The sequence below is a fragment of the Gymnoscopelus microlampas genome, assembly GCF_963454915.1.
Source record: "Gymnoscopelus microlampas genome assembly, chromosome: 4".
In the NCBI taxonomy this organism is placed as follows: Eukaryota; Metazoa; Chordata; class Actinopteri; order Myctophiformes; family Myctophidae; genus Gymnoscopelus; species Gymnoscopelus microlampas.
The window spans coordinates 60,666,140-60,682,789 of NC_139941.1; the positions used below are offsets into that span (position 1 = coordinate 60,666,140).

Below are 16,650 nucleotides of genomic sequence, written 5' to 3' on the forward strand. Positions count from 1 at the left end.
CTTCACAGCAACCAAACAAAACCACCTGGCAGGAAGTGACGCTTACAGAACAGGAAGCCGTTCCTGAATATATAGAGTGTATTAAGTGTATTGCGCCCTCCAGTGGGAACAACATGCAACTACACCTCTAAATCACACATCTCTAGTAGCCCTATGACTAATCCTATAGTTACTTCAAAGAAACCTTAACATCTGAAGAGCATTTATACAATGTCCTAACTAAGATGTTTGCCTGAGCGTACACTTTGCAACACAGTCTATGGATGTCTCTATCATCTGTGAGATCCAGTGGTGGAAAGTAACTAAGTACATTTACTTAAGTACTGTACTTAAGTACAATTTTGAGGTATTTGTACTTTACTTGAGTATTTCCAATTTCCAGTACTTTTACTACTACTCCACTACATCTCAGAGGCAAATATTGTACTTTTACTCCACTACATTTACTTGAAAACTTTAGTTACTAGTTACTTTTCAGATGTAAATTATTACATTATAAAACATACATTAACCACTTTAAACCTATTTTATACCTAGGCTATTTGAAAATAGCAGATCTACAAGCTCACAACGCGTCGCATCGCGACGCGTTGTGAGCTTGTAGATCGGCTATTTTCAAATATTTAGTACTTTTACTTTTGGTACTTTAAATACATTTTGATGCCAATACTTTTGTACTTTTACTCGAGTACATTTTTAATTCTGGACTTTTACTTGTAACTGAGTATTTTTATATTGCAGTATTGGTACTTTTACTTAAGTAAAGAATTTGAGTACTTTTTCCACCACTGGTGAGATCCTCTGTGAGAGGAAATACTGCCTGTTGTGTCCTCTTTACATCATAATGCTACTTTTCTTGGCGTTATACGTTATGTTAAAATGAATACCATACTGGGAACAAATCCTCAGAAGCTGTTGTAAGCCAGCACTATAAGGGGAAAAGATAACCAACTCATCCACATAACATGGCTAACAACAGTAGCCACAGTTTCCAACCAGACAGACAGTTTTATACAATAAAGATTGAGAAAAAAAACTATATTGTGCACCGCTAATTTGTATGAATTTACTCATGATATATTTAGTATAATCATGATCAGACGGTGACAAAAAACTAACATTATACAACAGGTAGTTCCGACCAAGCAATCTGATTGGTTGAAATAGCTTTCTAGCCGTGCTTCAAACCAGCATCATAGCACGGGCCTAATCACATTAATAAATCACTCCGCAGTGCAGTCCAGTCCGCACCTGATTAGACCATTATATGGCACAGCTGTGCTGTGAAGTCACTCTGTCCCACGGTAGGAAAACAAACAGACAGTAGCCTGACCCACCGCCGCCACCGGAGAACAAACAGCTATGCAAAATGGACTATGTTGTTAATTTGGTGGATTTACGGTTGATCAATGGTTAGAAGGTTATAAATATCCTCCTGTGTAAAGTAAAATGACTCCCATTTCGTTAACAGTCCAGTAGGCTATATGCTCCGTCGTACGACCGTGTCACGCGGCCAAAATAGCCGATCTACAAGTTCACAACGCGTCGCCATCGCGACGCGTTGTCAGCTTGTAGATCAGTTATTTTGGCCGCGTGACACGGTCGTACGACGGAGCATATAGCCTACTGGAATTCATTCCACTGCGCAAGCATTGATAGCTCAGCTGTGTTGATGAGACGGTGCCTCAAACTCAAAGCACTGCTACAGGGACTATTTAATGTCTCTCAGTCAAAAACTCTTCTCTTTACAGGGAAACGGACAATAGCGAAAAAAAATTATTATTAATTGCCCCACAATATGAATACATTTGGATGTGTTTTGTTGGTAACTGTTGTATAATCGCAATATTGCACTCGAGGGTGTGCTTTACCTTACATTATTGGCACTTCAGTGATGCTGGCGGAACTCGGCTGGCGCCTCGTTCCTGACCGCATCACTGTCGTGCCAATAATGACGGTAAAGCACACCCTCTCGTGTAATATTGCTTAATTTAAACACACTTCAGCTCACTTTAAGCTCTTAAGCCTAAATACTGTATGTCTTTGGTATATAGATTTTTTTTAATAAAGAGACAAGTCAACTGTTGTCCGTGGATAGCCTAAGGTTTGGTCTTGATCAAAAAAAAATTGAAAACCGCCAAAAAAATCGTATTCATTAAATATAGTGTATAATATCCGCTGCGCGGAAAAAAAGGATGCTTCACCGGTGCGTTTCAATGTTGTAGCGCTCCTTTCGCAGCCCTGCTTCCTTTTTCACCGTTTTTTTTTTCTTCACGCCGTTTGGTCCCCCCCCCCCCAGGTTGGTGCCCTGTGCTTCAGCACAGTGTTGTGTTCTAGTTTTTTTTTGAAGGTATACTATGATTATTCCCTGCCTCCCACACGCACGGCATGCAAGCGTCTATAATTAATTAAATGTAAAAAAAAATACATTTAATTAATTAAATGTAAAATTTCGCGCGCGTGTGTGGCCCACAGAAATATTGAATGTGAAAATGTTCAGCGCGCGTGTGTGGCCCACACACAATATGCTTTGTACTGATTTTTCTTACTGATGTCTGATCACCTGAGCTCAACCACTTCCAAGCTTATCAATGCATTTTCTTTTTTGGCGGTGGTCGTGGACGTGGTCCCATCTTCGTTTCCAAGACGAAGTAAATGTAAAATGGGATCTATCAGCCAGCCAAGTTATATATGCCAGTGGTTTTCAACCTTTTTCATGCCAAGGACCCCTACATTGCTGGCTTACTATACTTAAAGGCTATACTTAAAATAATCACACAACTTGTTTTTACTTGAATTACTTTATTTATAGCATGAAAATTAAAACCACCTTAAACAGTTTAATTATTTTAGACATTTGAGCTGCATTCATGTCATGAAAGGTGCTATTTATGTTTCATTTTAGTTATAGAGGGCCATTATAATTTATAAGGAAGGTAAAATACATTTTACAGTAAAAGCAATCAAACTAAAATTGTAGGGCCAATATGCCTATCTACGCCAGGATACGTCTTTTCAACGCGCTCACAACACGTGGACTTTGTTTGTTGCATCTTGGTGGATCGAACAGGTTGATTTCGAACAGGTTGATGAATGGAAGGAGTTGCAGTTCAAGTCTGGAGCCTGTTCTTGTTTTCGTTGTTTCCCCGCGCCCCCTTTATCATTTGAAACTTTACAAATTTGTTTCTCCTCTGGCGTCCTGCTACACACGGCTGTGGCCTGATTAATAGGGAACCATGGTGCCATTTTCCTCATTTAGTCAAAAAATATTAAATCAAATGAAATGGCCCCTACAAAAATAATTAGAAGAAACAAGAAACAAGAAGAATCAGGTTTATTGTCACATTAGGTTTACACATCAAACTATACAGAGCAGGTTTACAAGGGCTTGATGGCTGGGTGGGGTTGTTAGATTCCTACATTCCTGCGCTATTGTTCCACAGGTGTTAACGGCCGGTGCGTTGAAGGCGTCTCTCTCATGGCCGTCGCGGGCACCATTTGAACCTTCAGAGAGCTGCTTTGCGCTATAGTCATGGAAATTAAATTGCGCCCCGATCTGAGGGGCTCATCAGTTGAGTGAGGGGACTGTGGACCCGAGGCCCCCACGGAGTCGGCGCCCCTGTTGATAAAGACACTCTATACATGTGTAAACATATTTGTATTCAACTCTATATCGTCTCCAGTTCATGTAGGGTCATTTTAAAAGTAGGCTAACGCTCATATTAATCTCATAGAGATTGCATTGACAGCTGCTGTACATCGTTCTAACGGACCTTGCATGGGTGCACTGTCTCAAATGTGGGCGTGAAATGTGTAGTCCTTGTGTGTCTCTATTACACCTGTGTGTCTCTATTACACCTGCAGTAGTCTATACTAGTCCCTGTGTGTCTCTATTACACCTGCAGTAGTCTATACTAGTCCCTGTGTGTCTCTATTACACCTGCAGTAGCCTGTACTAGGGAGGAAGTGAACAGATGTTGAATGAAGCAGCACCCCTGTAAGAGGCAATGGCGGCGCCCCAGAGAAGCCAGGAATAAGGTGACTTTCTCCTGTCACCACATATTTTCAGATGGGGGTCTAGGGGGGGATTATGCGGACAAATACATATTAATCTGGGGGTCTATGACAAGAAAAAATGTGGGAACCACTGGTTTAAAAAACATGAGAAAGCAAGCCCAATTAAATAACTACACCTAACAAAAAAGGAAACTCATTGATATGGGGCTCCCCACCATAGATAGAAACCTAGATACCTCATTAACCGCTGCAATTCAATTCATTGGAGCTCTAGTATGGAGCTTGCCTCGTTATTAGAGGCGGCAAGCTCACAGCGCTGCATCGAGTGCCGCTCTATGAGCTTGTAGATCTGCTATTGTTTCTGAAAAATCGAGAAAATTCGAGGAAATCTTTGAATGTGTTTTTTAAAGCAAACATTTGTAACTCAAACTTTTCTTCTGGAGGATTCTACAAATGTCTTTTAAATCCTAACAGTTTCATAGGATGCTATAATATCAGTGGTTCTCAAACTTTTTCACGTCAATGTTCCAGGGACCCCCCAAAAGAAAATATTTGAGTTAAAAATGTATAAATTCATTTTTTATTTTTTGCGGATCTACAAGCTTATAGCTTATAGCACTCTGTGCCGCGCTATAATAGCCCAAAGAAATGTTAAAATGACACAGATGCGTTCCCAGTCTTAATGGGTTAAATCTAAAGATAGGTTAAACCAGCTGCACTGGCCAACTCACTCAGCCCAGTGGCTTTGCCCTTAGAACAGCAGAGGGCGCTCTTGAAGCATAAGACAGTTGATGCATACTTGCCATTCATTTTTAACACCCCAGCCCCCTCTTGTGTGTTGGCTAGTGAGGCGCGTCCTAGCGAGACCTGACAGAATGGGTTTCATAGAGCGCATAGTGGTTGCGCGCAAACTGGTTCTTATCAGTGTGACGTCGTCTGTTAGAGGGTCTATGGGTGATGGGAAGTGACAAACAGGTGCCAATGAGGGTGCTGACTGTGGATCATTAGACTATTTTGTACCATAGTCTGTGTTACCTTTTACAACTGAAACTGATGCAGGGGAGAGCATTTAGTTTCAGGGAATGGGGATGTTTGTTGTTCCTGTTCCAGTGCAAGAAATGTCCTTTCAGAGCTGGTTAATGGAGAAGTTGACATGGGGGTGCGGCCGGAGTTGCCGGTTACAGGTGTGGACATCATTCTCGTTAACGACCTCTGTGGGGAACGAGTATGGGCAGATAGCAATAATACTGATTACTGTTTTACTTCATTATTATGTAACGACTCAACTCAACCAAAACTTTATTTATAGCACATGTCAACCAAAGTGCTGTAATGACAAAAAACGAAACACTGCAATATAAACAGACATTAGCATACAATGAAATCACAAACACAAACACACACACACACACACACACACACACACGCACACACACACACACACACACACACACACACACACACACACACACACACACACACACACACACACACACACACACACACACACCTCATGTGACACTTTGATCACATGACCAGTGTGTTTTTAAAGGCATTTGATGGTTTCAGCAGTGAGATGTAATGAGGCTTGAATTGATGTTTAATGAACATGAACAGCATTTTACCAGCGACGCTGAACACACACACACACACACACACACACACACACACACACACACACACACACACACACACACACACACACACACACACACACACACACACACACACACACACACACACTTTGTAAAGTAACACTTTGCTCACATGATGTGATGGTTTCACCAGTGAGATAAATGACGCTTGGATTAGAGGAGCGTCTGTGAGTTCAGTTTACAGAGGTTCCCGGTTTGAGCCCTGACTCCTCCTGGCTTCATATTGAAGTGTCCTTGAGCAAGGCACTGAACCCATAACTACTTCTTATGAGCAGGTTGATGTCTTCCTCCACCGTTGGTAAGTGTGTGTGGGTGTGTATGTGTGTGCGCGCGTGCGTGCGTGCGTGCGTGCGTGCTATGTAACTTTAACTACTCTGACGCTCTAAGATGTCACCATTGACTGGACACAGATGATGTAACATCATATCTTTAATCTGATTGGCTGAATCTTCTAAACTATATAACGAGTCCTCCTTCATTCTCTTTCAGACTCCAGAACTTCTCTTTCAGTAAACATCTGTTTTATTCTCATCTGTTTATTCTGATCTGTTTTATTCTCATCTGTTTATTCTCATATGTTTATTCTCATCTGTTTATTCTCATCTGTTTATTCTCATCTGTTTTATTCTCATCTGTTTATTCTCATCTGTTTATTCTGATCTGTTTATTCTGATCTGTTTATTCTCATCTATTAAATTCAGTTCAGTTTTGATCAGTGATGATGAAGATTACAGCCACCCTCCTCATCCTCTCCTCTGTACTTCATGTCAAAGCGATCCCAGGAAGTAAGTACATTATATTTATGTTATTATATAATATATACATTCATATCTACTGTTATTATATAAAATTAAATTATATGAACAATGCACAATACAAAGTAATGACACGCACGCACACGCGCGCGCGCACACACACACACACACACACACACACACACACACACACACACACACACACACACACACACACACACACACACACACACACACCTCTTACTACCTGTATATACAGTATTGGATCTTGAATGTTGGTCCAAATACATAAACATTAAAACAGATGTTAGGAACTTAGGAACTGTTGTTGTGACATCATGAAATAAATCATTCTGTATGAATTACTTTCATAATAAAATACAAACCAAAACAAAAAAAGACCATTTGAATCTGTTTCAGTGAATAAAACGTTTGACTTTTAATCAGTTACTTTTTTTATCCAACCTTTCACTTCATATAAGAACCAAACATGCAGTGGTGTAAAGTAACTAATTACGTTTACTCAAGTATTGTACTCAAGTACAATTTTGAGGTACTTATACTTTACCTTTACTGGAGTATTTCCAATATCCAGTACTTTTACTTCTACTCCACTACATCTCACGGGCAAATATTGTACTTTTACTCCACTACAATTATTTGAAAAGTTTAGTTACTAGTTACTTTGCAGATATATCGCAACGCGTTGTGAGCTTGTAGATCTGCTATTTTCAAACATATTAATACTTTTACTTTTGGTACTTTAAATACATTTTTATAGCAATACTTTTGAACTTTTACTCAAGTAAATTTTGAATTCCGGACTTTTACTTGTAACAGAGTACTTCTAAAATGCAGTATTGATACTTTTACTTAAGTAAAATATTTGAGTAATTTTTCCACCACTGCAAACATGATTGTTTAACATGATGATTATGTGTTATTGTCACTGTGAAGAAGTTTGTTGTTGAATGTAATGTCATCTTTGTTTTATTTCCAGTGTTCCATGAGGACATTAATGTCATTGGCTGTTCAGACACAGTTAAAGACTCATATAAAGAGTTCATGTTTGCACTGGATGGTGAAGTGATGATGTACGCAGACTTCAACAAAGGGAAGGTGGTGGAGCCTCAGCCTCCGTTTGTAGATCATATGACCTACAGTGCAGGAGCTTATGGAACAGCTTTGAATCAGCAGGCGCTCTGCAAATCCAACCTGGACAACATTCTCACTGCCTTGAAGAAACCACCAGTGAAAGGTACATGAATACTATGAACACAATAGTTATGAACTAAAACGGTTGAATATTGTAGGGCCAATATGCCTATCCACGCCAGGATACGTCTTAAACGCGCTCACTATGCTTTGACTTGGGCTGTTGTTGTTACTCACTGTTTGATGTTTGTTGATAGTTGCATCTTGTTGGATCGAACAGGTTGATTTGAACAGGACAGGTTGATGTATGGAAGGAGTTTGTAAACGTTTCAAATAATATGGGGGGCGGGGGCAAACAACTAAAAACAATAACAGGCTCCAGACTTAAACTAAAAAGCTTTCAAAACAAACAGGCGCAGCATAAAGGTTCAAAAATAAACTCAAAGTGATTCAATTCAAAGTCTTTCTTTCATGATTTGGCTGTGTGTGTATGGTGCGAGCGAGCGAGCGGTTGAAAATCTGTTTCTCCTCTGGCGTCCTGCTACACACAGCTGCGGCCTGATTAATAGGGAACCATGGTGCCATTTTACGAGGCGACCAGTGGGGGCGCCATTCAGTCAAAAAATATGAAATCAAATGAAATGGCTCCTACAAATATATTTAACATTAATGAAAATGTTTAAACATGTATATTAAGCATTTATGGTGAAATATTTTCTAAATAATATGTATTTCTAGTAAACATGAATATGTGCTCAAGGTGCTTTATTTTAATTTTATTCAACAAATCTATGCATTAGTATGTACTTGTATTGTACTTTTAGTATTGTACTTTTACTCCACACAATTATTTGAAAACTTTAGTTACTAGTTACTTTGTAGATTTTGATTATCATTACAAAACATACAGTAACCACTTCAGCCCTATAGGCCATTTGAAAATAGCCGATCTACAAGCTCACAATGCGTCACTAATCACGATGTGATGCATTGTGAGCTTGTAGATCTGCTATTTATAAAAAAAAATGTATACATTTCAAGACTTGAAATGTGACATTTTGTATAATGAGTATTTTTACTTTTTGTACTCAAGTACATTTTGAATTCCGGACGTTTAATTGTAACAGAGTATTTCTCTATATTGCAATTTTTGATACTTTTAAGTAAAACATTTGAGTACTTTTTCCACCACTGAAGGATGGTAGAGTGTGTTACTTTATAGTTGTTTCATTTATTGATCAATACAAGAAAAGCTCATGAGCTTGTAGAGTGTAGGGTGGGCGTGGCCTATCACCTTGGGGGGTTGGTTTGAATCTGTGGGTGTGGCCAAACACTGGGGGGGGGGGGGGGGGGGGGGGGGGGGGGTTAAAATAATAATCCTATTATGGGACCCCCCAAAATAATCCTATTTGAACTGGAGACCCCCCACAATTGTAATATTGATTGACCTGGTATCCTATAGTTTCTTTGAGGCTCTTCATTGTTCTCTCTACTCTCTATATGTGACTATTTACCTTGTTTGCTGACTAGAGTCACTGATGGGAAAAGTACTCAAATGTTTTATTAAGTAAAATAATCAATGCTGCAATCTAGAAGTACTCTGTTACAAGTAAAAGTCCTGAATTCAAGAATGACTTCAGTAAAAGTACAAAAGTAGTTGCATCAACATTTACTTAAAGTACCCAAAAAAATAGAAGATCTACAAGCTCGTAGCGCGGCACTCGGTGCCGCGCTACGAGCTTGTAGATCTGCTATTTTCAAATAGCCTATATAGTTATAAAAAAGGGGTTATCCTGGAAATACATGATGGGGTCTGACAGACAGACAGACAGACAGACAGACAGACAGACAGACAGACAGACAGACAGACAGACAGACAGACAGACAGACAACTGGACACATAGAGAAACAAAACTTAACTGGTAACTCAATCTCATTGTATTTAAGATATTCAATATACATTCAAACATTTTAATGCCAGATTTCACATCCTGAACCTATTTTAGACTTTATGTTATATTTGTCCGATGGGGGGCAGTTAGCCTAGTGTTGATATTATACAGATGATAATAAAACTTATCATTAATGACCAGAGGTGGGGACTTGGACTCGAGACTCGAGACTCGACTTGACTTGAAGTCCCGATTTTGATGACTTTAGACTTGCTTGACCAAATCAAAAATAGACTTGGACTTGCTTGGGACTTGAATGCCAAAGACTTGAGACTTGACTTGACTTGAACGCTAAAGACTTGAGACTTGACTTGACTCTTGACTTGAAAATTCAAGTCTTTTCAAGTCACTTTCAAGTCACTTTCAAGTCACTTAAGCCAAAAATGTTTAAAAAGTGTGCATCAACTATAATGTTATTAGTCAGAAATCCCGGCCGTCAGTGACACCTAGTGTAGTGTTGCCAAAGCTGCTTATTTACCCTAACCTTTGGACAAAATTTGGTTTGTTTTTGGCTTGTTTTTGGAAGTCGGTTCGCTTGTTTCTCTCCCGATACTTGGCAACACTGGCCCACATGTTGCACGTTACCAGGAAGACAAGACGAGAAAAGCAGTATGCAAGGCAAGACCTATACTTCACATTAACATTACTGCGTGCTAAGTGCAAACTATAACCAGTGGTGGAAAGTAACTAAATTTATTCAAGTACTTTACTTAAGTACAATTTTGACTTATTTTTTACTTTACTGAAGTATTTGCAATTTTCAGTACTTTTACTTCTACATTATTTAGCAGACGCTTTTATCCAAAGCGACTTACAGTAAGTGCATTCAACATAGGTAGGGAACGAAACTACTAATCACCAGAAGTCTTAAGTGCATTTTCTGCAAAAACAAGCAACCAAGAGTATACCTACCTAACTACATATGAGAGGCAGATATTAGCCTACTTTTACTCCACTACAATTATTTGAAAACTTTAGGTACCAATTACTTTGTAGATTTTGGTTATTAATACAAAACATACATTGACCACTTCAGCGCTATATACATTTCCTCTTCTACCCCGGATTTGAACACGGTTTCCAGTGCAAGTGCTGAAATTTCACCATCGTGATAATAGAGCCTAGCTGCCTGCTTGATCAGAGGATACACTGAATTTGTGTCAGATCCTGTGTCTAGGTGAGACATGGCCTTTGACATTATCTAAATGTCTCAATAGAAGGGCAGGGAGACAAAATACAACCACCCTGATTGTATAAGTTATATTGTAGTAACATACTCTACCATACAGATTGTATAAAACTAGAAGTTCGGGCCTAGCGTGACGCGTCGTTCACTTTGCAGTGCCACTTTACAGGCACCTCACAGTGTGAGAGAGAGTTTTGTGCTCTCCTAAATCCACGGCAGGCTTTGAAAGTACCCACTTCAGAAAGAGGTGACGTGCATCACCTCTCCAATGACCAAAACCCACTATGGAAGCCGTCGAACTGGTGCGATCTGACGGCATCCTAGAATTTATAGGTAGGATGTGATGTCATGTGTGATGTCATGCTGTCGTGAGATTACGTCACACTGGCGTGATGTCAGATTACGTCACACTGGCCACATACAACGTACGTACATACTGACAACCGACATGGCGCAGGATTCAAATTGTATATATAAGATAGATTACATTATATTCATTAAAAAGGGCCCTTTTAAACCCTGTCCTCAAGGAGGAAATTAAAAGTACAGTATCTGCGTTCTGTTGGCCTGGAAGAACCCATGTTTTAAAACAAATGCAAATTGTGAAAAATGCTCATGATTTATGTAAATCTTTACATATCTTGAATTAACATTTTGACTTGTTTGGGACTCGAAACAAAAGGTTAGGACTTGTTTGGGACTCGAAACAAAAGGTTAGGACTTGTGTGGGACTCGAACCAAAATGCTAAGGACTTGTGTGGGACTCGAAACAAAAAGCTGAGGACTTGGACTTGACTTGGGACTTGGCTGTGTTGACTTGTACTTGACTCGGGACTTGAGAGCAAAGACTTGAGACTCGACTTGGACTTGCAACATAGGAACTTGGTCCCACCTCTGTTAATGACATTTTGAATTGTCTATTTCCAGATGGATATGTGCTCTATGAGGCTCAACGCTGTGTGTTTAACTCCAGTGAGCTGAAGGACATACAGTACATAGTGTCATATAATTTCTATGGTGATGAGCTGCTCAGATGGGACAGTAGAGTAGATCAGTGGGTTGGATACACTGAGCTTGGTGTGAAGAACGCAGAGCGCCTCAATAAAGATCCTACAGTACTGCGTGTGGTGAGAGCACAGCGAGAGGCATTCTGCAAACGCATCACTGAGATCGTCTACTCCTCTGTTCTGAACAAGAGAGGTGAGCTGATCTCAGAGCAGCACTCAACACTCATCACCTCATAAACTATAACATGAAATCACATGATTCTATTCAGAGATGATTAATGGTGTTAATATTGATCTGATAATGATTATAAAACATTACTTAATCTGCTGACAAACATTTCAGATCCTCTTAAACACTTAAAGGGATAGTTCACCCCAAAAATGACTTATTTTCTACACCCCATGAAGCCTTGAATTCATGGAGATTTTTTAGTTTTTGTCGCATTCCTGAGACAATAATTTGATTGATTAATTTGGAAAGATAATAATGTCTCTGGTAGGAGACTCAAAGGAGACTCTTTGAGTCTCCTATTGGAGAGACCGCCGGTCATCAAATTATTGGCTTAGGAATGCGACAAAAACTAAAAAAATATAGTTCTAGTGCTACAGTCTGCATATTATGGTGGTAGATTGGAAGTGAGTCTGTAGCTCTAACTGCAATGGGGAGTTTGTTCCACCGTTTGGGAGCCAGAAGGGAGAAGAGTCTAGGACGTGAGGAGCGTTGTCCAGGGTGTTTTAGAGAAGATTCTGACAGCTTCCCTGTGTTAGCTGATCTGAGTGAGCGGGAGGGGTTGTAAGCCTGTTGAAGGTTTCTAGATCATTTGGATCTCATTTGGATAATATACAATTATTAATGATAATGACATGTTCAAATGACTGGTATATATTAATAAGTGTAATAATAATGATAATAATAATGATAATAATAATAATAATAATAATAATAATAATAATAATAATAATAATAATAATAATAATAATAATCTTATTCATCCAGTGGAGCCCAAAGTGAGACTGAAGTCAGAGACTCCCCCTCGTCGTGGTGAACACACTCACATGCTGAGGTGCAGCAGCTACGACTTCTATCCTAAAGTGATCCTGGTGACCTGGTGGATAGGTCAAGAACCTTTGGCCTCTGGTCTCTCCTCTACCGCTGAGCTGTCTGATGGAGACTGGTACTACCAGTACCACTCCTACCTGGAGTACACACCCAGGTACACACCTAACAGACACCTATACATAGAAATACACACCTAATAGACACGTATACATACATTCTTTAAGAATAAAAAAAATGGCCCATTAATTGGTAGGCTAATATTAAGTCGCACGCGTGCGCACGCACGCACGCACGCACGCACGCACGCACGCACGCACGCACGCACGCACGCACACACACACACACACACACACACACACACACACACACACACACACACACACACACACACACACACACACACACACACACACACACACACACACACAGAATAACAAGGGTAACAAAGGTCAACGGATCAATGTGTCGAATCCCGGCACGTTTCAGCGTGTAGATCGACTACTACTACTACTGTGTGTGTGTGTGTGTGTGTGTGTGTGTGTGTGTGTGTGTGTGTGTGTGTGTGTGTGTCTGTGTGTGTCTGTGCGTGTGTGTGTGTGTGTTACAGATCAGGAGAGAAGATCACATGCATGGTGGAACATCCCAGCCTGACCGCGCCTATCAAGATGGACTGGGGTCAGTTACTGTAAACTAGTGTAATCTACTGTCTAAATAGCAGATAAACAAGCTCATAGCGTGGCAACGAGTGCCGCACTATGAGCTTGTAGATCTGCTATTTTTTTTAAATCGTGTACATTTGTGCAAATCTTTGAATTTATATATTTTAAAGCGAACATTTGTAACTGTCAAATGTCTCAACATATGTCTTAATTTATCTGAAAAAAAACCTATTTGTTGCTATATCAGTCGTGTTCAAACTTTTTCTTGTCAAGGACCCCCCCAAAAAAAAAATATATATATATAAAATATATTCAAATATTTGCACAAATATTCAAGTGTCGCGCTATGAGCTTATTGATTTGATAAAAGCAGATTAAAGACCAGCTAGATTTGATAAAAGCAGATCAAAGAGTCATCATGGTTTCATCAATGTGAAAACAAGACCGTTTTATAAGACAGAACAAGCGCTGATGTTCTTTTTTACAAACTGCCTCACAGTTCTGAGTTTATGACTCTGTCCCAAGATACTTTCTGCACATTCCACAGCCTGGTTTATAATCATCATAATAAAAGGTTGATTCATGTCTTCTAAAATCTATCATCATATCCTTTGTTTTGGATGTATTTAGCTCTAAGAAGGACATGTCACATCAGGTGACAAACTCCTCAAGGACTGGACCAATAGGGTTGGACTCATTATTACTGAACAGACTCACAATGACTGTGTCGTCTGTTTATTGTTTATTGTATTTGGTTGTTGTAGCTTATTGTCAGATGACTCCATGTCTGAGTCAGTGAAGAACAAGTTGTTTTAATCTACTGTAATAATATGATATGATATGATATGATATGATATGAGATATAATATTTGTATTGTCAGATTTCTCCATGCCAGAGTCAGTGAAGAACAAGGTGGCCATGGGAGCATCAGGTCTGGTTCTGGGTCTGGTCTTGTTCCTGTCTGGATTCATCTACTTCCAGTGGAAGAAACGAGGTGATTAGCATGTTTAATTAACATGTTTAATTAACATGTTTCATTAATTAATCTACTACCAGTGGAAGAAATGAGGTCAGATCAACAGAGGATCACATGACATATGGAACCCTCAGAGAAATGCAAACAAACAAACATGTAAAGCCACAACCTAAACTGGTTTATATTGGTATTGAACCTTAACCGGTTTAGACCAGTTTAGACGACCTAGTTAGAGGTCAAAGTGTGTTCTATGTTGTCACATTTAGATTTAATACATCAGTGTTACATTTAGTCCTAAATATGAGTCAAATGTTCACATTAGTTCTGATGACTGAATGTTGTGTGTACATTTATGCATTTTATGGAGAAATACACACAATACAGTACATCAAATGCATTTGTTTGTGTGTTTTAACTGTCTCTCTTCTTCTTCTATCAGGTCGTATTCTGGTGCCGACAACCAATGATGATCTTTAGACTCCTCCCACACACCCAGGTTCACATCCTCTTTCTTTTTACTGAACTTTTATTATTTTTGTTTATGTATAAAAGTGTATAAAACTACAAAAAAATACACAAAACAACATGCTTGTGTAGAAGTGAAACAACTAGCCTGGTGAACCATGCCGGTCGTGTGAATTCACATTATCATGTGTCTTCTGCTTAATTTATTATAATAATGAATCTAATTGTGATTATTAGATTATTTAATAATCAAATGATTTGTTGTATCACTGATGACAATGTGATCAGATGGGGGGGGGGGTCCTCTTGGTTGAAATAAACATTTCAATGATCTGTACCCAATGATTTAGTACAGTTAAAACACTGATCATTCCATCACTATCAGGATCAAAGACAGAACCTTGTGGTCCAAAGGAGAGTGTTCTACCAACTGAGCTGCCTTTCCTACTAAGATACACTATTGACAAAGTATTGGTCAAATGTTGAATGGACTGAGTTGTTTCTACTTTGATGGTTACTGTAGTTGCAGGGAGGGTGCTGGGAGGTTAGGTTTTCAAGTAGTTTATTAATTGTTCATGATCTATTATCCATTTATAGTTTTAAATAATTAAACCATTAACAAACATTTAACAAGTTATTAATGACACATTAATAATCATTTGGGAATGATTATGTACTATTATAAGGGAAGGTTATTCTGTTAACATGTTCACACAGTTAATACATTCTGATTCTTATTGTTTTTTTGTCTTTTCACAGAACACCTGGGTGTGTTTTCAGAGAAGCAGAGAGTCATTGCTGCTCCCTAGTGGAGAGAGGAGGAAATATCTGTGTGTCCATTCAGCTTTTAAATACTCATAGCAGCAGCACAATGATGACATCATCAACCTTTTTCACTAATGTGTCCTTTAAACAATTCAAAGTGCTAAATGGCTAGCGAAGGCTAACGATAATTACTGTCTTTTCCCAGTGTTACGCAAAGGTTGACATGGTTTTGAGGTGATTTTATGGTTAGGTTTATAGACATAGTTTATGTGAGGTTAAAGGTCAGGGTTTAGGGTTAAGGTTAGGTTTATAGACATAGTTTATGTGAGGTTAAAGGTCAGGGTTTAGGGTTAAGGTTAGGTTTATAGACATAGTTTATGTGAGGTTAAAGGTCAGGGTTTAGGCGCCACCTGGGCGACACACCAAAGGAAGAGGGAGTCCCAATTAGTGTGGGCGGTTCATCAAATTACTTTGTATAGTTTCTTTCGTCAGAAAACACAAACATAATATTTCAGTTCTACACTATATTGAAACATTAAATAAATGATCACACACACAATCAGAGTTCTTCATAACATATATAATATTAATATCCATCTGAATGGAAGCCAGTCAACCATGTTTGTGAAAAAGGTTTTATTGTTTTATAATTGACCATAAGTCATTTATTATTATGTAATCATTTATAATGTGTGATAATTAATGTGTTACGATCATCATGACATCACTATTTCCCTGTGATGGGTGGACCTGATCCTCTAGGGTGGTCTGAGGTGATGGGTGGACCTGGTCCTCTAGGGTGGTCTGAGGTGATGTGTGGACCTGGTCCTCTAGGGTGGTCTGAGGTGATGGGTGGACCTAAACCCTCTAGGGTGGTCTGAGGTGATGGGTGGACCTGGTCCTCTAGGGTGGTCTGAGGTGATGGGTGGACCTAAACCCTCTAGGGTGGTCTGAGGTGATGGGTGGACCTGGTAGATTTTGGCTTTAATTTGCTTGG

At 39.2% G+C, this 16,650-nt stretch overlaps 1 protein-coding gene across 15 annotated transcripts in view; it reads left to right on the plus strand.

Moving 5' to 3' along the window:
* LOC311044491 (uncharacterized protein) overlaps positions 1-15,941 on the plus strand; it is a 98,861-nt gene extending 82,920 nt beyond the window's left edge. For all 15 annotated transcript variants that reach the window (XM_084056123.1, XM_084056117.1, XM_084056121.1 and 12 more), the window contains 7 exons: positions 7,428-7,685; positions 11,648-11,920; positions 12,725-12,941; positions 13,395-13,462; positions 14,328-14,441; positions 14,863-14,919; positions 15,648-15,941. In XM_084056123.1, the coding sequence (XP_083912249.1) occupies positions 7,428-7,685; positions 11,648-11,920; positions 12,725-12,941; positions 13,395-13,462; positions 14,328-14,441; positions 14,863-14,900 (968 nt within the window). In that variant the 3' untranslated portion in view covers positions 14,901-14,919; positions 15,648-15,941. The remainder of the gene's footprint in view (positions 1-7,427; positions 7,686-11,647; positions 11,921-12,724; positions 12,942-13,394; positions 13,463-14,327; positions 14,442-14,862; positions 14,920-15,647) is intronic.
* Positions 15,942-16,650: the final 709 nt, after the last annotated feature.